We start from the raw sequence: 24,984 nt of genomic DNA, 5'->3' as shown, positions 1-24,984 counted from the left end.
CCCCCCCCCCACCAACACACAAACCGTTAGCTTACCTGATCGAGGCGCCTATTTCATGAGTTCCGACCAGTACCTTAGCACCATACTGCAATGTCTTCTCTATCTGGCACTGAGTCATTGCAATGCCATTGATGATGTAAGCTTACAAAATATTACGATTACATTGCATGGGCCTAAGTCACTCTACGAAATGGAATCTTTCACTCAAACACACATTTTGGGTCCTAAACTCACCTTAGCACTGGTAGCAAATGTTGCAGTTCTCTTCAATTTTAGCCTTTTATTACATAAATTCAGTCAATGCACTTCTTCGGTGAATCCAAACACGAATTAGGCACAGGCCTAACTTGCTCAATCAAAAGTTGAGACTCACACACACAGCTCCATTCAGATCTCACACCACCAAATCAGAGTCCCATAGAGATATGTGCTAAATTTGCCTTAAGAAAACATCATTTTTCCTTCACAGTTTTAAGCGACAGCTATGATGGTTCAAATCAGCCCTTGCCTGATCTCTCTGGCTGGGAAAAAATATATGTTGACAGTCATTATTTTTTACGACTGGCCCTCAAAGTCTACGATGTCTGAGAATTTCCTATTTTTCAGTCAAAACCATGCCGGTGTTTCTGTGAAGAAAAGGCTGCTTAAAATCATTAAAAGTTATTCGATCTCTCCCATCTGTGGTACACTTGCAGGAATTAATATTACTAATCATGACCAATCTAAATTTGGCTAAAATTATGCAAATTTATGCTCATTTTAATGCTTAAATTCAGAATCAATGGGTTTATCAATGGGTTTTTCTGAGAAGTGAAATTCAAGGGCGCACAACCATATATACTATTTGGTGGTGTGAAATCTTAATTCCAAAATGTATATAATTGACTGAAATATATAAATATTGATGAATATTGTATAGGTCCATCATGCCCATATACTGCATTTTTTTAGTTTTGGTCTTCTGCTTAACTTAAATTGATTTTTACTTCAAACAATTGATACTTTACAGAACTCTGTCAGCTCTTTGCCGCTTATTAAACTGCCTGATACTTGTACAAATCAACCAGCAAGTGGATCAGCTTTCTGCACAGAACACAAAAAGGAAATGGAAAAACTTAATATTCCAACAACTCCAAAGGAATTCTTGCAACATTGTGGGGTGAAAGTGAAAGAAATTAAAAAGAAAGGTATTTATAATCTTGATTACAATATTTAAAGGAGGATTTCGTGATCCTAGCATCCTCTTTTTATGATATTTTTCAGTACATATCCACGAAAAAAGCCTATTCCCAAAATTTCAAAATGCTCCATAGACAATACGTTGTAATTTCGTTCTGGATCACCAGAACGAAATTCAAATTTCACGATATCTTTGCAAAACGAATTAATCTGCAAGAAATATTTTGTACATAAACATTGTGTAGCCAGAGGTTTCCAGTGATAAAAAAATCTCAACCTTTTTTGAGAAAAGTGGGGGGATGAGGCTGTGGATCACGAAATGCCCCTTTAAATAAATCTTGTTCACCTGCTCATCATAGAAAATTGCATAAATAAGCTTTCAAATCAGATCCATATTGTAACTCATTTGCTCAAAACAATTTTGTTCCCTATACAGAAAAATAGTTATTGATACTGGTCTTTGAATGGATCTGAAGGTTAGCTAGTTCTTTGTTTGAATATCAGTGTTGGAGGACTCGGGACTCGGACTCGAGTCCTTTTTCAAGGACTCGGACTCGGAAGCTAAGGACTCGGACTCGGACCCCAAGGACTCGGGGACGCGGCTTTGAGTCCTCCTCGAGTCCGGCAAAATAGGGTCTTTTTAGGTCTTTTATTTTCGATCATTGTAAACTTCTTATGCTCTATCAATGATCACATCACCTGAAAAGTTTGAAAAAGCCTGAAGTACGTAAAAAGGCCAAAAACAGAAATTTGGACCTCAAAAAAGCAGGAAGATTCTCATGCCTGATTTAAGGGCTGGGGTATGAACGTTTGGACAGTATTTATTTTGGGACATGACAGCACATCAGACATATCAATTGCATTCTGAATACGAAGAATGTCATTCTGATATCAAATAATTTTGATTTTTGAAATTCGCAATTTAATACACATTTTATGGCAAATCATTAAAATTGATATTTTTGATATTTAACAGTACTTGAAGTAAACTTTATAAATCTGATGATTTATACTTAAAGTGTATGTAGGTGGGATGAAAAGCCGACGATCAATTGAAAATTTTGACCTTTCGTATTAAAGATATGGATTTTTTTCCCATAACACCAAAAAAAATTAGGTCTTTTTGGGAAAAAAATCCATATCTTCAATATGAAAGGTCAAAATTTTCAATTGACCATCGGCTTTTCCTCCCTGCTACATACACTTTAAGAATATATCATTAGATTTATATAATTTACTTCGAGGACTGTTATATATCATAAATTTGAAAAATATCAAATTTTATAATTTGTCATAAAATTTGTATTATATTGTGATTTTCAAAAATGAAAATTATTTGATATCAGAAAGACATGCTTCGTATTCAGAATGCAATTCGATAGGTCTGAGGTGCTCATGTCCCACAAAAATACTGTCGAAACGCAATGAACGCTCATTTTGGAACCCTTAAGGGAACTGGAATGAGCGTTTAGAGCGTTTCGACAGTATTTTTTAGTGGGACATGAGAGCACATCAGATTTGAATTGCATTCTGAATACGAAGAATGTCTTTCTGATATCAAATAATTTTCATTTTATGAAAATCACGATATAATACAAATTTGATGGCAAATTAATAAAATTTGATATTTTTCACATTTTTGAAATATAACAGTCCTCGAAGTGAATTTGATAAATTTAATGATATATTCTTAAAGTGTACGTAGCTGGGAGGAAAAGCCGACGATCAATTGAAAATTTTGACATTTCATATTGAAGATATGGATTTTTTTCCCAAAAGGACCTAATTTTTTTTGGTGTTTTGGGGAAAAAAAATCAATAGCTTCAATACGCAAGGTCAAAATTTTCAATTGAACGTCGGCTTTTCATCCCACCTACATACACTTCAAATATAAATCATCAGATTTATAAAGTTTACTTTGAGTACTGTTTTAAATATCAAAAATATCAATTTTTAATGATTTGCCATAAAATGTGTATTACATAGCGTATTCAGAATGCAATTCGATAGGTCTGATGTGCTCTAATGTCCCACTATAAAATATTGTCCAAACGTTCATACCCCAGCCCTTAAGGTTTGTAAATTGGGACCCCCAAAATGGCATGTGCAAAGGGGGTGCAAAGATTTTTGGCAGGCCGGGGGGGTGGGTGGGGCAAGCGATTTTTGGCAGGCCAAGAGGGGATAAGCACTTTTTGTAATTTCACCCCTCTCCGGGCTCTGCATAATTATTGCACAGCCCCAAAACAATACCTGGCATGCTAGGTATGACTAGCAAATTATGTACTTACAAGAATATAATATAGAACTAAAATTCTGGTTAAGTATAGACCTACGTTGATAAAGTATTGGTGAAAACCCCAGGGCTTGAATTTGATACATAAGGACTCGGACTCAGACTTGGACTCGGACACCAAGGACTCGGACTCGTATGAGTTTCATGAGTGACGTTGTATTGCATACCCTCTCTCTATAGGCATACATGCACAAAATATGTTTTTGATCAATTGTGATTGAATGTAAACTTAAAGTAATCTGTATAGCCACCCTGCATTTATGCCTTCTGCACATGTCATCTTTTCAACTGGATCTGTTTGCTTATCTTTTCTTTTTAATAGATACCACTGATGACAGCGTTTATGAGCCAAGTGAGACTGATGAGCAGTTGAGTAAGAAAGTGTCAGACACGATGAAAAAACACCCTTCAATCTTGGAAGTTGGTCAATCTGTAATTTCAAATCAAGGTGTGTGTAAATTCTTACAAATAAGATTGTGATGTAAACAAGCTAAATGAGTATGATGTTGGCCAAAATCAAAATTTAGTTTTTCATATTACATGAATCGATCTTGGAGCTTTATTTTTCAGAAAACACGAACATAACTGTATATGGTTCCAGAGATATGCAGTTTGGCCATTTTAGTTGTGCTCATAAAAATAAAATACTTGGAAGTTGAATCTGTTTATTTTGAGGTGCTCTTTGTGTACATGCAAAAATTCCAAAAATTGAGGATCCTGCACACAAAATCTCTGAATATCCTTTTAGTGTTAGTGTTCATGTATCATTGGCATCTTGTGTGTTAATTACATAGGAGCCAGGAGAATGCTTGATGACCAGGCACAAGCAGTTACATCTATAATGAGAGACTGTGAGGTGGAAGGTCATGGTTCTGACACCCCAGCTCCGTGTAACAAAGACACCGGAGGAAAGGAAGGACTGCATGCCAAATCCCGGGGGTACCTGTTTGCAGTAAGCGCTGGTGGTTTTATAGAAACCTTCAGTCCTATATACCGGTAAGAATTGTTAACTGCTATTATGGGAAGGTCCAACTGTTTAGAATTTGAGAGGCACGTGGCATTATAATGCATGTTATCTCTCAATCGTTTTACACAGAATTAATGTCACATGATTTTAAGAAAACTGGAAGAATTACATCAGGACCAGGAGATTTACTAGAGTCCCAATTCATTTAGAATACCAGCAACCTCCTCAACAGAAAATAATTCCAAAGAAAAACAAGCAGCACAATGAGAGGGAGGAGCATCTGAGAAAGATGACATATCAATTGGAACAGATGCCTTCCCAAAGATACTTGACAAATGACTATTGAAAGCATCAGCAATGTCAACAGGATTATAGTCAAATCTCCATTTTCAGTTTTGTAAGAAAGTTGAGAAGACTCTTTGGTACAAGACCTAACGTAATTCCAAATCTCCTAGGATTAGAGCCAGCAGTTTTAGAATACCAAGAGAATAGTTTTTAACTTCTACGAATTGCACTTTTAAGATTTTTACTGCAATCCTTAAATTACTGTTCAGCAATATGGGAACCAGTTTTCTTAAAGCGTTTATATAAAACCTCGCAAAATTTGCCCTCTTCAATACACTGGTTTATCAATAGTACTTTGCTTTCAATTTATACAAATCGAGTGTAAGTACTACAGCACTATGATCACAATATTATCTAAATTATAAGAACTTTCACATGACTTAACATAAGAACGATCAGATACAAAAACAAGATCAAGGAAATGCTCATTACCATTATAAGTGACACAAGTGGGATCGTTGAGCACTAGAGTAAAACCACAAGAATACATGGTGTCAATAAGCCCGGTGGGTTCAGTCTTCATTGACAATGTGTACGCATGATGGTTCCAATTAGGGATACTTTTCAAGAAATGTCCGCGGAATTTTCGAGGACAAAATTGTTCGCGATTGTCCAAATTAGGGGTGTTTTGGAGCAAAATTGTCCTTGAAATGAAAAATAGGGTGTATTTCTAGGACTTTCGTCCGTGTTTTACTGCTCATTTCCCCGTGATATAGGGGGAAAATTCAAAAGCGTCCTTGAAATGGTAAAAATAGGGGTATTTATTTCGGAAAAATGTCCTTGATTCCTCGTGATAAGGGGGTGAAATGAAAATGCGTTCTCAAAATGATAAAAATAGGGGAGGTTTTTGGGGGCAATTTTCCTTGATTTCGCGCAAAATAGGGGTAAAATTGCTGCAAATGTCCTCAATTCCCTGTGAAATAGGGGTCATTTGCAAATCCTGGAACGGTCATACGTCCTACCTTTAAATACAAACTGAACCCACCGGGTCAATAAGAAGCTTTAATATGGAGACCACCTTTTTCAATAATTAAAAAAATGAATGCTTGTAAGATCCTGTGATCAGCGATTATATATCTATGTGTATGGTAGTATGGAATTTTGACTCAAAGTTCATGTATAGGTCAAATGAGGTCATTGTTGGTTTAGGACACCAAATGGTCGCATTGACTCATTTTTCCACAAGCTTATAACAGAACTCATAACATCGTGGATTGATATAGAATTGCATCCACACATCTGGGCATAGCACCAACGTGAACTACGCTTTGCGTAAGGGGTGACTGACCTGCACATTTCTGAATTTACGCAAGCATAAGTTGTGACTTTGTTGACTCGTGCAGTAACAAAAACCGATAGGTATTAATTTGGTATCTGTCCGTCCGTTTGTGTATCTGTGGTATGTTAACCCTTGATCTATTGGTCACTATATATCCAGATACTTCAATGGATATGTATGCTTCTTGCACACAATATAGTCACACTTGTGCTTCCATGAAGTGTGGGGTCAAAGTCATGATCTAGGGTCATTAGAAGTCATTGATCCAATGGTAAAAAATAGAAAATTGGCCATTAAATCCAGATACGTTGCTTGTTTTCCATATGACTTGGATTTATTAATCTTTTGGTAGAGACATATTATTAATTGACCCTAATTGGTTAAAATTTTACAATTATTCATTATGTCCTGATACATGTGATCCAAACAGAGGTGGGTCAAAGGTCATATAGGGGTCATATGGGGTCCAAGGTTACAGTCTACACTTCACTTATCGTTTTTTTTTTCTTTTTTAATTCAATGTCTTAATTGACATGTTTTTATGTGTCACATTATTTCCAGATCGGAGTCTCCTTCACAAGCATTTCTGTTCATGCTTACGTTTTTGTATACACTTCTCCAAGATGTCCCATTTGAAGAATGGAGCAAATTCTTCCTTGCCTATGATAACATGTGCAACATCACTCGTCTAAGAGCTAGCAAGGTAAATAAGGATATTCTGGCTGGGCTGGGTGTTCTTAGTGAAAACGAGGGTATGGAAAGAGGCTGTGCAATAATTATGAGCCCAAAAATTTGGCATGTACATGGGGAGAGGGGCAAAGAATTTTGCGGAAGGCTGAGAAGGGGGGGGGGAATGATTTTGGGCAGGTCGGGGGGGGGGGTTTTTGGGCAAGGCGTTTGGAAATTTTATTCTCCCCCAGGGCTCATAATTATAATTGCACAGCCCCTAATGTACTGCATATTTGTGGGTGGAGTTTTATTAACTAAATATCGGGTTGCATTTTTAACCATTTAGTTTAGATTTGAGGTGCATTTTCATCCATTTTGATTTATTGATAGCCCTCAATTTCATGAAAATTTGTTTCAAAAGGGTCTTTTTTTTAATGTTATAAATACTTGCCAATGTTCAAAATTTGTATAATTTGGGGTCCAGTCTCTTTTTCGTCATATTTTCGTTCAATGTCAGGTGATTTCTTTTCAGTATCCTCCCGGGCAAAATGACATTCTTGCAATCTCATACATGTTACTATTCGTCAGATGCATCACATAGGGCCTATTGGTCTATGTTGAATTTTTTACTTTTCTTGATGAAAATTGGTATTATAGTTTCTTTTATGAAGCTCTTCCAATTCAACAATTTACAGACCTCAATTTTTCCTTTTTCAAAATATGTATTTCACATACTGATCTATCTCGAAAACACATGCATTTCTAGAAAATCACAATTGAAAATCTTTGTATTATAAGCTTACCTTTCTATAATAATTTTAAAATTAGACTATGGATTTTCAAGAAAGTGTTTTTAAAATTAAAGCATATACTTAACAGATTTATTTAAGTGGAATCTAAGTGGAATTATATTTATGTATGCAATATTACTTAAAACTATACTTAAGTTGTATTTCTGTACGTGAAATACCTAATTTCCCGATGTCATATTTAGAGTGCATTTCATACTGGTCTTGTGATACGTCTAAATTCATGTCACCATCCGCGAAATCAAGCTTTGAGTGTTGTTAGTGTAGTTTTAAGCAATAATGCATACATAAATACAATTCAGGATTCTACTTACATAAATCTGTTAAGTAAATGCATGACCTCAAAAAGAAAATTTTTCACAATGGCATATCTTAAAATCCTCTAAATAAAAATGAACAAAAAATGCACACAGGATTACTCAGTTCAATAATCTGCTCTAAAAACTGGTCAGTAACCAAACAGTTGTCCAACTGACACAACAGCAAAATTCACTGACATGGAACACCTTCCTGGAACACATTCACAGCGCAACAGATTTCCTTTGCTGGGTTCCAATTATTGGCCTGTGAATGTGATCCCGGAAGCTGTTCCATGTCAGTGCATTTTACTATTGTGTCAGGTGGACAACTGTTTGGTTACTGACATGTGTTTAGAGTAAAGTATTGAAGTAACCCTGTGTGTAATTTTTGTTCATGATGTGCAGGCAAATAATTAGAACCCAACAAAAGAAATATGTTGCGCTGCACAGTGTCATCGTGCGACATCGCCTCTATCTTAATGGCAGAAATCGCCATGGTAGGTTGAATCCACCGCCACGCATGGCCATTTTGTTCCGACCTGTTTAATAGTTTTGAGACGCATAATGGGCTGAAGATGAAGAACATCTGACTAAGGCTACTGACAATAGCCCGCCAAGCCCGGTGACTGACCTCGCTGTGTGTGAGTCGAGCATGATTGGTACGCCATATGTCATATGCTTTTAGACTATACCTCAACGATTGGTCTAATACTGCGCTATAGAATTCGGCACATATAAAATCAAAATTATTGTCAGTTTTTGAGTTCAAGACGCAAGCTTCTTTCTCAAGACGCAAGCTATGCGACTATCATATATGTTCAACACATATATTTATGTGCAAGGAACCCCATCTGGTTTATTTAGACGAAATCATTTACGGGAGATATTTATCATTTTCTACCCCGGTATCCAACGATTTTCGTCTGAATATCAAAATCGTGCATAGCACATTCACATGTATCGATCCCGGTATTGATTTTAGTATCTCTGGTGTACCAAGTAATTATTAGCCAGGCGATGTCGGTGTGCGTTGTGAATGTGGTCCAGGAAGGTGTTCCATGTCAGTGCATTTTGCTGTTGTGTTAGTTAGACAACTGTTTGGTTACTGACCAGTTTTTAGAGTAGAGTATTGAAATAATACTGTGTGCAATTTTTGTTCATTTTTATGGAGAGGATTTTAAGATATGACCTTGTGAAAAATTATATTTGTTTGTGAGGCCAGTTTATATGCTCTAATTTAAAACCACTTTAATTTAAATACATAGTCTAATTAAATTTTAGAAAGGTAAGCTCAGCACAAATATTTTCAATTGCGATTGTCTAGAAATGCATGTATGTTATGCATCCAACGCATTTATTCTCAAACAATTCAGGATTTTATTGGTTTTCATAGTACGTTTAAGGGACGTTTGGACTATGTTTGCCTGACAAGAGCTAGAAGCTAAGTTTTATTTGAGGTGCATGTGCTTGGTTCAGAATGGTATTTAGAATATCAAATGAAAGTTCATACTAGCACCTATAAGCAGATGTGTAAAGATGTAGCCTTTCATGCATGCTTCACATCTAGTTGTTTATTTACACACATACTCCACATAAGAATTAGTTGGTTTTTAGTGGGTTCACTGTCGGACAAGTTTGGAACTGTCAAGCTTTCGTCAGGAGTAGCTCTGACTTCTTCAGGACAAAATACATAAGAATGAGACATGTAGACCGCCCCTTGCCTACTGATGACTCTGAAAAGAGCCGTTCACTGAAGACTGCCCCTTGTCAACAGAGAACAGGCAGATCTCGCCTATCTGCTAATATAAAGATCTTGATGACTCTGAAAAGAGCCGTTCACTGAAGACTGCCCCTTGTCTACAGAAAGAAGCAGACCTCGCCTATCTGCTGATTTTAAAGGTTTGGTGGCTCTGAAAAGAGCCATTCACTGAAGACTGCCTCTTGTCTACAGAAACAAGCAGACCTCGCCTATCTGCTAAATATATTAAAGGTTTGGTGGCTCTGAAAATAGCCGTTAACCGAAGACTGCCCCTTGTCATCAGAAAGCAAGCAGACCTCGCCTATCTGCTAAATTGAAAGGTTCGTTACCTCTGAAAAGAGCTGTTCAATAAAGACTGCCACTTGTCAACAGAGAACAGGTAGACTGCATATACTGTAATAGAAGTATACGGCTTACCAGGAACCGTTTGGCCACTCGTGGACCGATTGATTGATTGTATGCACAATGAGCGTTTATATCACTTAATTGCGGATGTGGTACAGATTAGCGGCTCTGTGATTGGTTGTTTAAAAATAGAGAGCGCCACATACGACATGGTAAAGATTAGCGGCTCTGTGATTGGTTGTTTGAAAATAGAGAGCGCCACATACGACTGATGTCTTTGCCGTCATTTCTATTGATAGTAGAAGTTTCATTAACTCTGATTTCCAACGCTTCACGGGTCAACCTCATCCCCAAGTGAGAAACTTGTGCCAGTTTTGATGTTTGGTCCACAGAGGTTCATGGCCTTCTTTGCAAGCATGTTCAGCTAATGCCGAGCCCTCTTCTTTCTTTTGTCTTGTGGCTCTTCGGTGTACAGATATTCTGACCTTTAGTGGTTGTTTGGTTTGGCATATGTATTTCTCATCACAACTGCAAGGTATAGAGTACGCACATGGTACACGATCCTTGCGCAGAGGATCTTTTGGGTGGCTTAGGATGTCTCTTAATTTGGCCGACCTAGAGTAGAATGTTTTGACCCCTGCACGGTTTAGAAACCGACAGATTTTGTCTGATACACCTTTGATATATGTGACCCCTTGGCACAAATGAGCCCGGAAGTCGCCAATCATTATTTTTGAGATATTCAACCAAAATATTTTGCTTGAAATTAGCTTTAAAATGAAGTATATCATGTCTATAGTACTTGACATTTAAGTAGTGAAAAATCAATAAAACAGTCAATAAATCCTTTGTTTCCTATTGTTTATTGTTAAGTTCGATGGAGCATATCTCAATAGTGGCACTGGCAACATCCGGGCTCAGTTGTGCCGAGGGGTCACATATGGCATGAAGGTAACGCCTTTGTGTACATCGTCCATCAATTCTTCTGATTGTTCTCCTGTCTGTTTCTTGATTGCCTTGTGTATGAGGTTTGAGGGATAGCCATTCTTTTTCAACGCTTTTTCAATGTGTTTGAGTTAGTCTTTTCGATGTTCTTCATCACACAGAGGCAGTGCTCTGTGAACCAGTGTATTGACAACACTGTTGTTGGCAGACATATGGTGACATATTGATCACTATGAGTAGGTTTTCGGTATATGGCGAAACTCTAGCTAGTGTCAGATCTCTGTACTTTGACATCAAGGAAAGGTATGCCACCAGCCTCTTCAATCTCCATGGTGAACTTAGACTTCTTCGTAGACCACTTGCCAATTGTGCATACTCTGGCTATTACATTTAAGCTTAAAATTCTGATTCAATTATTTGTGCACAATTGATAGATTTTCACATCTGATCTTTTCAGTCACCGTACTCCCTGTTTGTTAGCTTCCCAAGTGGACTACTGACTTTGACTTGCGGTTGACATTTTTAACACGGGACTCTATGGGGAGTTAGGCCAATTTTTCTGGCCTAACTGAAATTGTTCATGATGTAATGCATCTTTAAATGAATCTGGCTTGTGATTGGTGAAAGTTGGTGGATAAACGTACGCATCCGGCACGTATTGTGCCACCATGCTTAGTCTTGTGGTTAGATTTGATTGATAAACAAGTATGATTGACAATGTGTTTGTTTGTTTTATTTCTTCTTTTGCATGGGTTACTCATTCAGTGGATGTTTTAAGGTATCCTCTGTTCTTCCATGAGGCCCAGGGGTCTCATTAAAATATACATTAAAATGCACATTAAAGTATACATCAAAATACATCAAAATAATTTAACAAAATATTTAAATACATAGGATCCATAAATATATATAGGCATATGCAATCATGAACTTAAAATGGGCAAACTAACCCATATTTACAATTTTAAAATGTAACCAACACAGCTCATCAAATTGAAATACAAAGCACTTTTATCAAAATTATAAAATTCAAAATTCAGAAATTGCACGCAAAAACCCAAACAAAACTGGGGGAATTTTTCAACAAAAGAAAAGATTTCAGATTTCCAAAATACTGCATAAAAGGAATGTTTTTTAAACAAAATAATCAAACAGTTAAAAGATTTGAGACAGCATAGTATTTACAGTCAGTCCACTCTGAAGTACAAAGTACAGACGCGGACACACACATTGTGCCGACTTTGAAGGCACGCATACCTGCAGCAGAGACGCAGCACTACGCATTGTTAACGCGCTGTATACGCGCGCATTGTCACTTTGTACTTCAGAGTGGACAAACTGTATAACAAGAAAATTCATCATTTAGTATTTGAAATAAATAAACACATTTCACAAATTATAAAACAATTTTGATTTTGAACATACTAAAACTTGATATTGCAAGAAATTTCATCAAATTTCAGAAATTGCACGCAAAAACCCCAAACAAAACTAGGGGGAATTTTTCAACAAAAGAAAAGATTTCAGATTTCCAAAATACTGCATAAAAGGCATGTTTTTGATACAAAATAATCAAACAGTTAAAAGATTTGAGACAGCATAGTCTTTAAATAACAATAAAATCTTTTTAGTGTCCATTTAGTATTTGAAATAAATAAACACATTTCACAAAGATTTTGAACATATTAAAAACTATTAAAAACTTTGATTTCAACATTGGCCAAATACAAGCTTTGGCCATGTTCACAAAATTTTTACAGTGAATGAAAACAGTATATAAAGAATTATCAAATAATATCCTCAGCAGCTACTCAGTTCTGACCTTAATGCCAGTAAGAATCACATTTCGTCATCAATATGGCCAATTGCCACGCCCATTTAGCACGGAAATACTGAAATACAAGTTTTTAAATCAGCTATATCTAGCATTTCCGTCATCAATTTTTTTTGTCCGTAATGGAAAATCTAAATAAAGAGTGTATCTTTTGCTCAAATTATTTTGCCCTTTGCAATCAATGCCACTATTTTGCAAAAATTATTTTCCTTGTAACCTGTCATTTTCGCCTATACTTTTGCGTGTGGAATTTGTGTACATCCGGGTACCTTACATCGTTGAACACGGTATGGCGACTTGTAGATGTCACATGCGCATTTATGAAAGCGCATTTATATATATACCCGAAGTCCACTGCATAAATATGATTTTTACTTTACAATTCATACTGTAAAATGGTCTATTAACCCCAGACAGAGACAAGGAAACACACTGAATGCAAATTTTTTTGGGACCACTTATTGACCATCAGGATAGACAATAATTTTATTTCATTCTTCAAATAAAGATTCCAGCCATTAAGTATAAAAGCACAGGGTTTGCGCACAACCCAGAAAAAACGGACAAAAAGGGGAGATTCAAAAGTGAGAGCGAAAAGGCTCGACCCAATTTCTATTCTTCAGCGACCACCCGACTGAGGAACGTGAATCCCAATCCCAAAAACAATAAAAAAGGAGGATTCCAGAGCGCAAGTGAGAATACTGAACCCAATTTAAATTCTACAGCGTGCAGCCGACTGTAAAACGCAGAATCCAGAGTGAAAATGATATTCACTACAACCCCAAAAAGGGAATCTTTATAATGGCTGGAAACTTTCACTATCAAATTTTTCATTCTATGATTTAGTGCATACAATCAGTTACTTCGAGGGCTACGGCCCAGGATGAATCCTCGAGGAGATGGACCTGGAAGTTACACTGACTGAACGAATGTGATAGAATATTAATATGAAATATGGATATACATGTGCATATAACTGGAAATGCCGGCTAAAAGAGACAAACATCTCCACACAAGTTTCTTAATCATGTCATGATTGAGAAACTTGCCAAAACCCCGCCCCCTCCCTCCCCCCATCAAAGGTGACTGCTCTAAGTAATTATGAATGATAATTATTACTCATTGCCGTGAACTTAGCGCACCTTTCTAAATCGCTTTAAATTGCCGACAACTGACAATGTGACCTTCTATGTCAATTGGTTTCGGTTTATTGCCGATAGGCGACACGCAAGGAATGTGCCATGCTATAAATATGACTTTTACATAACTAAAGACATATATTTGAAAAACAGAAATCAACGCGATAACTAGCCGGCTGCGCAACCTCAGAAAAAACTTGAACGCCTTTTATTTTTCTTCATATTTTGCTGAACAAGAAAAGTTTGAGGGCATAGTTCTTGGCCCCAGTCTAGCTATCCCATGCCAACCTGGTGCTAATTCCTTTCTCCCTAAATAGACGTGATTTAAAACCACAAATGTGGAATTAATTTTTCATTAATGCTTCTGAAGCAAGCCTGCTTCTAAACGAAGTAAAGTCAATTTAGGAACTTCCATTAACTCTTTGATGTATTTCCCCAATTGGAAAAAAAAATGTTTGTTGGTAACTGTGTGATCATCGCAATCTTTTGCTCAGTTTTCCACAACTGCTTATTGTCCAACTTAGTGAGAAGTAGTATTTCGTTAACAAATTTGTCAGAATGTTAACAGTCAAAGTCTGTACTGACGAAATCAAGTTGGACTAATCAGTCATATCTAATCGACCAACTGAATCTGCACACCGTCCTTTCAGTAAACCATTCCACTACCTTGCCTCCACCATGGGTTTGAGTCTGAGCTTTTCTTGACGTAGTTAACCATACTATCCCTGATTCATGATTATCCGTGTGTGTATCTTTTCTGCAACAAGTAAATAACAAAAAGAACAGGACACAGCAAGGAAGTTTATATATTCTTAAGTAGTACAACATGAAGTGTCTAAGACAGCGTTCAAGCTTTGACTTGCGTTTGGCGGACAGAATGGTGGAAACTTAAAGTGAAAGATATCCTACTTAAAGGAACATTTTCTAGGGTGAAATTTTGTGTAGAAACTGAATCTGACATAAAAAATGCATAATTATCAACTTGAAAATTTTCCCCATAGCACTGTACAGGCATATTTCTGCCCGAAGTCCCCAAATTGGAGCAAAAATTGGAGCAAAAAAATAAGTCCTTCAAAATGGGGATACTCAGGGCTAAACAAAAAACATGTTGCTCTAGAGGGAGGCATTGGTAAGGGCAACATGTCTTTTGTTTAGCCTCAAACCTCCCAATTTTGAAGGACTTATTTTTTTTGCAAAATCTGTGACTTTTTTCACGCCCTCAAAATCCTTAGGGGTGGGGGTAGCATTTTGCAAGTTATTTTATTTTCTGTATATCTAGCTTACTTGTTTGTTATATCACCATTTAGCTAATGGAATACTGAGCAAATAAACACTTAAAGCATCCCTATAGCTCATACCATTGTGGAGATATGGCGTTTTCAAATTGAAAATGATGCGAATATTGTATATTTTTCTAAATCAATTGTCACCCGAACCTTCAAGTTTCTACCCCTGCTACAAATATAAAGAAATATATGGATCCCATTCAATGCTTTTAATATCACAATTGTACCCTTGTTACACAATTAGAATAGAAAATTAGGCACTATTTGATAGTTTTCATGTTCATATACTCACAGGAAATCTGCAAGTCAAAATTTTGTCACCCCAAAATGGCCATTTTCGGCCAAAATCGGACCAAAAAATGATTTTTTCTCAAAATCTATAAAAGATAGGGAGTTTTAAGTGCCAAAATCTGAAACTAGATGACATTTTACCCTTGGAAACATATAAACATTCAAGAATTTTGGTTCTTTTCACCCCTAAATCCTTTTTTCACACGCGTGTCCGCCAAACGTAAGTCAAATCTTGAACGCTGTCCTAAGGACTTCTTCACTGCATGTGCCAAAAAATAAGGGCACCGCTCTACTGGTGGATACCTGAATGGTATAGCACTGAATTGGTCCTTCCACTTCACCTCTTACCTGCAATTTCCAATTTCTAGATTGATTTCTTAAAATTAATTAAACTTCGCTCCACTTCACCTCTTACCTGCAATTTCCAATTTCTAGATTGATTTCTTAAAATTAATTAAACTTTGCTCCACACCAATTCTAGGGACAAGGCTTAACACTGCCATATTGTCCTTTTCGCTTTTGTTGTTTTGTATGAATTACTCGTAGACACAATGGCTATCTGGCACCTGTGTGCAGTAGATGTGATAATCAACCAATGATTAGACTTGTTCCACGTTATTTAACGCCATTGCAGGAGAATACCCTAAACAAAACGCACTCATAATTTATTAATGTCTGTTAAACCCCATGTGTTTTCCACGATATTGTCCTTGTCATAGTGACCATGACAGCAAAAAGCATGCCTCAAAGCATGCTATAGTCATACAAAAATCACTAAAAGGTCGGCTCAACTTTCCGATTCCATTTCAGCCTGTGATACATGACAGCATACATGCCTTGTCTAAGTGTATTTGCTTTCAGGCATTTAGTAACACAAAATCTCCCTTAAAGTGAGAGAGGTGGGTGGGAAATAAATTTTTACGTCCATCCCAATGCTGGTCAACAAATGCAATGATAAAATCTGCGACCTCCGTGACCTGGCCCTCAGAAAGGACCGCTCCCATTGGCCGAGACACGATGCCAATCGCGCTGGCCTGGCAACTCCCGGGAAAAAACGATCTGACAAAGCATGACCCGGGGGTGTCTCTGCTTGAGGTTAAAAGGGTTGTCCAACTGCTTTGCGTTAGAAAACTTTATTATGGGTCAATGTAGACACTTAATAGTACTTCTTGCCTAAATTAAGATGTATTTCTTGGTGGTAATAGTATTTTAAAACCTTGCATACATTGGCAGATATATGGGAATGTGACCCAATTTTAGAAAAAAATAGAATAAACTGTAAGAAATGGCCGCCAAGCTGCCATCGTCTAAGAAACTTTTTGGCACATTTTGGCACTATTACTGTGTAAAGTTTTGAAAATTTGAACGTTTGAAAAATTTGTGAAATGAGCTGTCCATGAAGCCTTTTGTGGACAAGTTTCCCCTATTATTGTAGGCCTATTGTGTTAAACAAATTGGCAAATGTCGAAAGCAGAAGCGAAAATGGCCACTTGTATATCGATTACATGGGTGGTGTGAAGTTGAAAAATTTGGCAAAATGAAGGCCGAATTGAAGTGATTTGGGGGCACCATTTTGGCACGAAAATTTAAGTTTGAAAAACAAAAATGTGTGCAATGATGGTCCATGAAGCCTTTCATGGACAAGTTTTCCCTGTAAGCCTATCAATTGTGTTACTAAACATAGGCCCTAAAAAATGGCCATTTGTTTGTCCACTACACAAGGGGTTGTCTGAGGGGGATGTTCCCCCTCCAAAGTTGGAAAATTTGGCAAAATAAAGATCAATTGAAGCCATTAATCAACCCAAAATTAATTTATTTCTAAACCAAATTTCAAAACCACAAAGTGTTTTATCTGACTTTTGACCCAGAAATGTATTAATGTAATGAGAGATTGTGATGAAAAATAATATTTTACAAGTCAGATTCGGAAAGAAAGAATCTCATTACACACATTAATTACATGTACATTACAATCCAAACATAGATGGTCAAGTTCATGAGAATGTTACTCACTGTTGTATTTTTTGCTACTTCATTTTTCTGTATGGAATAATGTTTTGTCATTAAAATCGGACATGAAAAACTAACAAAAACAGAATAAAAAACATGCATTGCTATTTGCATGCATAATACCTATAACACTTATAAAGGCTGATAATAAAAGCTATAATTTCATGGTAAAGAAATACTATTTTATATGGAAATGTTATAATATGGCTTTAACACATGGCCCAGCTGTGTACATTCTTCCCACAATTTCTTGCCCAACAGGGCTTGCAACCAAAAACCCATGGCCAACATAACCCAGCATTTGCCAGAAGTGACTCTGGTTGGCTAGCCCACCGAAAAACCCATGCCTGCCTATAGCCAAACACAGCCCAGATGCAATGTTGGGCATTATATTCTTTCCATAGGGGACTAAATTAGCATGGGAAGCCTGAAATTATTACGCTGATTTAATTTAAATTCTCATATCTTCAGTAGATAGCAGCTATCTTAGGTAGGTAGCAAAATTTAATATTGCTATCTTAGGTTAGTTGCAGAATTCAATGTGTTTAATTTTGTTATGTTTTTAATAGCATTTACATTTGCATCTTTAGTAGCAGCATGTAAATTGCTGTTCTCTTTGGTAGTTACCATACTTCTAAATCACTGTTATTAATCTTTTGAACTTCACTCATATCTAAATCACGCATCGTTGTTGTATACAATAATTGAAAATCCATATTTAATTTCATTTTCGTTTATTTCAGATGCCGACATTACCACTGCCAGGCAACTTTGGGAAGATGTGGGCATCTATAAACAAGATTATTGATGGGTTACACATATCAAATCACAAAAACAAATCATGTCACCAAAACCTCCATCCAAGATTATTTCGTGAAAAACACAAGGATCTGGATAAAACAAATTCAATGGCTGCTGAGCAGACATTCAGTTGGCTTTCTAGGTACAACAAGCAGGTGTGCTCTCTACCTAAGCAACAACAGGTATTTGTCTTGCATCGCTTATCAATTAGACGCAATGAGTACACCTCCCGATGCCACCAACAACAAAAAGATCCAAAAGCGCACAAAAAAATCAGGTATGACTGGGATGATCAAACATCCAGTTCATAAACATGATCGAGTCTATCATAAGACCCTGAATATATTTCTCTCGTTAATTTAATACTAGGATACGTCAAAATGATCTATATCAATCCGTACTTGTTGCATTTTGAAACAAGATCAAATTCAAAATCGGTTTTTGTGATCCACTCTTGTGTTATCTTTATCTTTTTTTCATTCCTGGTTATTTCAGTTAGAAGTTCTATGCTATCCATGCCAAAACATGGAATTGTGAAATGCTACATGTATGCTATTTTGTGTTTCTTATGGAACTTCCATCAGGCGCCTATCAAGGTGTAGAATTGAAAAAAAAGTATTAGATCATACATCTTCATATGCGATGATTTTAAGTGATTTCACAAAAAAATGTATGCTCATTAGCCATTAAATTAGTTTTATCCAGCTGCTTGTGTTTTTCACTATGAAATTGTTCTAAGTAAATGTCAAATATGTTAGCTATGTTAAATGATTCATTGTCTGACATCCACTCACAGTATCCACTACCTAAAATAGTAGCGTATACAGCCCTTTTTAAACGTGAAATTAGTGAAAAGGAGAAATAAAACACCTAAAAAACCTATTTAGGCACACTTTGCGTAAATTTGTTCCATTTCATCTTTAATATATTATATTTATGTGTTTCATGATCATTTCTTAACTCACCAAGAAATTTGCCCCCCCCCCCTGTTGCTGAAGTTCTGTATACGTGCCTGTAAAACATCACACTTGCTCATCTCATTAGTAAATAATATAGTGGACCACCAAAAACTGAACATTTATTCTCTGTAATTAAAGACTCAACTTTCATCAGTTAAAAAACAACAACAATGTGACATAAGGCAGCTGTCACACTTTTAATCCTAATGTAGCGTGACAATCAACTGATATTCTTCCATTTTAAGGGACATTCTAAGTTAACACTCTGTTTCAGTTCCGCATGATTTTAAAGGCCTGGATTTGGATTTTTTTACAAAAATCACTCGAGTCTCATAATGAAAAGATTGTTGCCGTATTCTTTAGTATATTGTAGGCTAAGTCTACATCCGTTGCGCTCAGTCATTTTAGTGATAGAATATTTACCCCAGCATATTACCTGTGGGTAGGACCGGCCATCAAAGATGAACATGGGGGTGAGGCTCTTGTAGAACCATTAAGAGCTACTGATTTTTAAATTGTTAGTTAGGTGAAAATAATAATTTCCTTTTATATTTCGGATAAAATTCGGTGAAATCACATTTTTTCTAGAATTGTTAACCAAAAATCTATTTTGCATATACTTTTGTACACAGCCAGGATTTCCCAAATTTGCAAGCGTGTCATCACATTATGACGTCATAGCAACATTCAATGGGAAATGTTTGTACTTATATTGGTATCAATGGATAGAGGAGTCCCACAGCTATACATTGGTACCAAATATAACGGTATATGATGTTTATAATTGAAAATTAGTGGGGACGGGAGTTGCAACAATTCCACCCCTCAAAGTCTGTGTTACAAAATGGCTCAGTACATGTAGTTCTAGGGTTTATGAATTCTGAAACGTGTGTTGCATTTTTGAATTTAGTAAGCTGAAGTTACATGAAAATTAATGGAATATAATGGAACTCCCATGTTCAGCTTGGCTGTTAGATTAAATGATTGTGTTTTGTAAACTAGAAAGCTAATTCATAACAAAGGCCCATTCAGTGATTTGCTTATTCGGATGATCGTAAAATTGATCAAAATTTAGATTTTGGTACCTTTGTCATTGTCATAAATATGCTAACATAGCCTGCTGGTGGTTCAGTTGAAAGCAGTGTATTAAAACAAAATAATTCATTCACATGAATCTGTAATTTTATTTAGTGCATACTGTCAGTATATAAATTTGCTACATGTATTTGAATGGGGCTTCAACTCCAGCCCCCGCAGTCCGTGCATCCACAGGTATTCATGCTTGTCGGTGAACTTTAAAAACCACAGAAGATATATGCCGCTTCTCTGGTAAAAGCAAGAGAAACGATATTTCGATGAAAATACCTTTTTTTTTCAATTTCGCGAACACATGGTTTGAAAAAACATCCCTTTTTCTTGTATTTCGCGAATCGCGTCTCTTCATCTGAAAACACCTCTAATTTCGCGAAATTTTCAACAAGCATGAATACCTGCGGATGCACAGGGCTTCAACTTCGTCAATACTGACTCCTTGTTCTTTGCTAAATTTTTAATTCCAAAAATACCAAATGACAATTTGAATGAATGAAACAATATTTTTAACACTTGCGCTGGGATCACTGAATGAGACTTTTAAGAATAATGGAATTGTATAAGTAATGTTGCTATTGAAGGGACACACTAACCTTGTATATTAAGTAATTTTCATACGTGTTAATATGTGTTAATGAATCCAAGTGTGTGAAAATATTGGATCCATTATTAAATAATGATTAAATTGGATGCTTTATGCCCAATATTTATTGGTCTCGCTATGAGTTTTCAAATATTGGACTCGACTACCCCTCGTTAATATATTTGAAAACTCATAGCACTAAATATGGGCTCAATTGATCCAAATACCGCTCAACAGCCATTTGTGAGCAATTTTTACAAGGGGTCTATTTTCAAAATGGAATGTCTCTTGATACTGAAACTTGTTTCACTTACATATAACAAAAGATGTCTTGTAATCACTTGCATTGTTGTTTGAAACTCAACCTAATATAGCAGTTTGTGCCGCGAGGACCTAAAATACAGGCCGGTCGTCAGTCATTTTCAAGCATATTTTCAAAATAGAGTGTCTATTGATACTGAATCTTTGCAATTGTATTAAAAGTAACTAGTTAAACATACATGTATAACAAAAGATGTCTTGTATTTACTTACATCGTTGTTTTAAACTCAACCAGATATGGCACTTCGTGCTGCATGTACTCCTAAAATTGCTCAAAAATGTTTGACGACCGATAATCACAACATGGGTCACCATATTGGAGGCTCTTTTGGGCTACCAGTAAATATTGTCTAATCTTTCTGAAAATTTTACAGAATAAGTTTTTCATCAAACTGAACAGTTCTAATGGGTGAGAGCATGATATTCCAGGCTTGTGAAGAATAAGAAGTGACATGGGTCAGTAAGTCTGTAATTACATTATTCTGTAATTTTGCATTTGGTTTATAATGGAAAATAGGACAACCTATTTCTCCTATGTACTGGCTATGATATCACCCCCCATTCTCTGGGTTCAGGGTGGTAGGCTCACAGCTACTACCTAAGTAAAATAGTTTATGCTATTATTTAATTCCTGATATCTTATTTGATTTTTAAAGACTGGTTTTCAGATAACATGATTCTTTAAGTACTACTCTTGTATTTTGTTTAAGTTTAAAATGTAGTAACACTTTGTTATTGATGCTGCGTTTGTAATTCTTTGTGATTTTTAATGATTTTTGTGATTCTTGTTATTGTTCTTTTGTTTATAAAAAAATAAAAGCATTGGCACAGAAGCGTGTGCTTAGTGGAAAAGAGAAAAAAAATTCCCGATATAAACCATGTAGAATTTGTATAAACACAGAACACACTGGACACATTTTTAATGCTGAAATATCAGAAAGTAATCTGACTATAAATATTTATCATTTTAATTACGCTCATCCTTTAACGCAGCTGTGTACTCTAGACGTTGTTTCTTTCGCGAAATTGACTTCTTTTTATATGTATGTACTTTGTTATGTTTGTTATAAATACAAGGAATGAAAATCCAAATTTGTAAACTCCAACTGCAATATTTTACGGATTTTCTTTCACCATTCCACTCGTGTTTGAAATTTAAAAGGAAAGAAAATCTTTGTTGTACCAGCAGGGTACATGCGCGCAATGCGCAATTTGTTTACACACAGATACGCTACGCATACACGGCGCCTATTTGCATGCACAGCGCATCTTATGGAAACACCACGGAAGCACTGATTTCACAAAATCCTAGTGGTCAAATGGCTCCGTTTTAGCTGATAAAATGTGGGTTTTTTGAAGTTCTTTCCCCCAATTTAAATATCAAGCTATGAATTGATTTCGCTCAAACTTCTCAAGGGACTGTGGATGTACCCGATGTTCACGTAATATAAGGTAGAAAAACAAAAACTGCCGCATTCTCCTGTGAGATTTGATGAAAGTGCAAAATGTGATCACTTTAAACTTCAACGGCCATTATTTAAATGTACATTTTCTCGGTAAACTGACAATTTAGGTTGTATAACTCAATAAATACAGCATCTATAGGTAAGCAAATATGATCATCGTAAAAAGCATGATCGACTCAAGAAACGGTTTTCTCATTTTTTTGGGGGTCTATTTCCGATTTTATGCATCATTTTGTGCAAATAGGCGTTTGTTTGTTTTTAAAAAGTCCAATTTGATGCCATATATGGTCAATATCTCAAAAAAAAGGCCAATATCAAAAAAAAAAAAAAAAAGGGAAGAAAAAAACAATATTGGAATGGAGCCTCAAGATTGAGCTAAAAACAAAATAAAATATTTTGGAAAGAGTGTTTTTTTGTTATGATGTACAGGGACTTTCTTTTGAGGAGAGCGAGAGCAATCGTTCTCTCCTGCTCTCCTTAAATCTAATACAGGAGAGTGATTTTTAGCTCTCCTTAGTTGACCCTTATCTCTCCTTGAACATTCTATTGTAAATGCTATAAACAGCTCTCCTTGAAGGCGCCAGAAGAGCTATTTAATGCTCTCCTACAAATTCCAAAAGACAGCCCCTGGATGTACCTAACAAATATTGCCAAAAACTCACTTTTTTGTGGTTTTCTTCATAATTGTTGTTTTTACCCCAAATCTGTATTTATATTAAGATTTATTGATGTCTTGCCTTTACAAAAAATGTATACTTTTATATGTCTTGCGTGAATAATTACAAAGTTATTGCACTTTTACTACATGCATGTCTGAGAGTACACAGCCTCCTTAAAGAATGGTTCTGCAAATTTTGATACCTCACTTGGCTCAATAAGTAAACAGTGATTGTGGTGACAATCTCAGTGAAAAAGATACACTTGTAAGAACGCATTGGAACCCTATTGAAAAATATTGTTTTGTTCCAAAACAGCATACAATAAAATGCCTTTTCATCTGTGAGTCTGTAACTACGGGACTAGTCATGGAGATAGCAGTTTTATATTCCCATCAAGAGTTTCACTGCTACTTCAAAAACTGTGTTATTTTAATTTAAATGACCACCATCACAGTTTTAGCAACAGTGCGCAGCAGTGTGGGTGATGGGAGTCCACCAGCCCACCCGTAATATTTGATGCTAGAGTCCATCACTGCAACTCAAAGAGCATGTGTATTTAGCGAAATCTATCCTTAATGTGTCCGCATTTGGCGAAATCTTCATGCTTCTTTCTCCTCTTTTAGTTGATTGATCGAATGGTTTCAATTTGATTATTACTATTTATGTCAACCTATTTTAAAGTATTTGTAATTTATTAAAGTAACCAAGGATACATTGATTAAAATGATAAATATTTGCAAGTAAAATCACAAACACACTTTGTGATCAACACACTTTGTGAGATCAATTATGACTTTGTTGTGTAATCATGGCAAAGCCATGTTTAACTGAATATCTGTAATTTAACAACTTCTATGTACAATGTTGTACATGTTTATGTTATGTTTGGAATTCAAATAATTTGAATGCGTTTGTCTTTTGCATATCATAAGATTTTCTGAATGATAACTTATGTGAGTCAATAAAATATGAAACTTAAACAGATCTATATCATTGTGTGTGTGTCTAGTTTGTACTGATAACCAAGAGGATGTAGAGAAGAGCGTGGCCTAGCGGTTAAGGTGTTGGACTGTGAATCAGAGGGTCAAGGGTTCGAATCCCAGGTCCGTCTCTTTGTGTCCTTGAGCAAGTCACTTCACTTGCTTAGTGCTTCGGAGGGCACTTTAAGCTGTCGGTCCCGTGTACATGCATATTTTCTCACATTAATGTAGTGTGCATGTTAAAGAACGTCACATGCTATTCGAAAAGAGCAGGGGATCATCCCGGTACTGTTGACTGTACTACAAAAATTCACTCATCTACTCTAGGTTCCAGAGTAACAAATTAAGTACAGCTTGTCTGTACGCAGTGCGATAATACTCATACATATCGTTATGAATTCGGCAGACGGCCGAATCCGGATTCGGCTTTTGGTAAATTCATTTTATGCATGCATTACTTTTGAATTTGAGAACAAGGGATCAATACTTAACCCATAGAGGGCAGCATTATTGACTTTTTAACGGTTATCGTCGTTGACGGTACTGCGATGCCCCGTTAGCTAACCATGTATACCACCCTCTTATTGATCCCTTGTTCTCAAATTCAAAAGTAATGCATGCGTAAAATGAATTTACCAAAAGACGAATCCGGATTTGGCTGTCTGCCGAATTCA

General features: G+C 36.2%; 1 protein-coding gene across 1 annotated transcript in view; it reads left to right on the top strand.

Moving 5' to 3' along the window:
* LOC140145035 (uncharacterized) overlaps positions 1–24,309 on the top strand; it is a 63,521-nt gene extending 39,212 nt beyond the window's left edge. The window contains exons 7-11 of the mRNA XM_072166826.1: positions 1,010–1,187; positions 3,795–3,920; positions 4,267–4,468; positions 6,625–6,766; positions 18,193–24,309. Coding sequence (XP_072022927.1) covers positions 1,010–1,187; positions 3,795–3,920; positions 4,267–4,468; positions 6,625–6,766; positions 18,193–18,561 — 1,017 coding nt within the window. The 3' untranslated portion in view covers positions 18,562–24,309. The remainder of the gene's footprint in view (positions 1–1,009; positions 1,188–3,794; positions 3,921–4,266; positions 4,469–6,624; positions 6,767–18,192) is intronic.
* Positions 24,310–24,984: the final 675 nt, after the last annotated feature.

The sequence above is a fragment of the Amphiura filiformis genome, unplaced genomic scaffold (genome assembly GCF_039555335.1).
Source record: "Amphiura filiformis unplaced genomic scaffold, Afil_fr2py scaffold_119, whole genome shotgun sequence".
NCBI lineage: Eukaryota > Metazoa > Echinodermata > Ophiuroidea > Amphilepidida > Amphiuridae > Amphiura > Amphiura filiformis.
The sequence above is the reverse complement of the archived record's forward strand: the minus strand, read 5'-3'. Positions and strand labels throughout refer to the sequence as shown.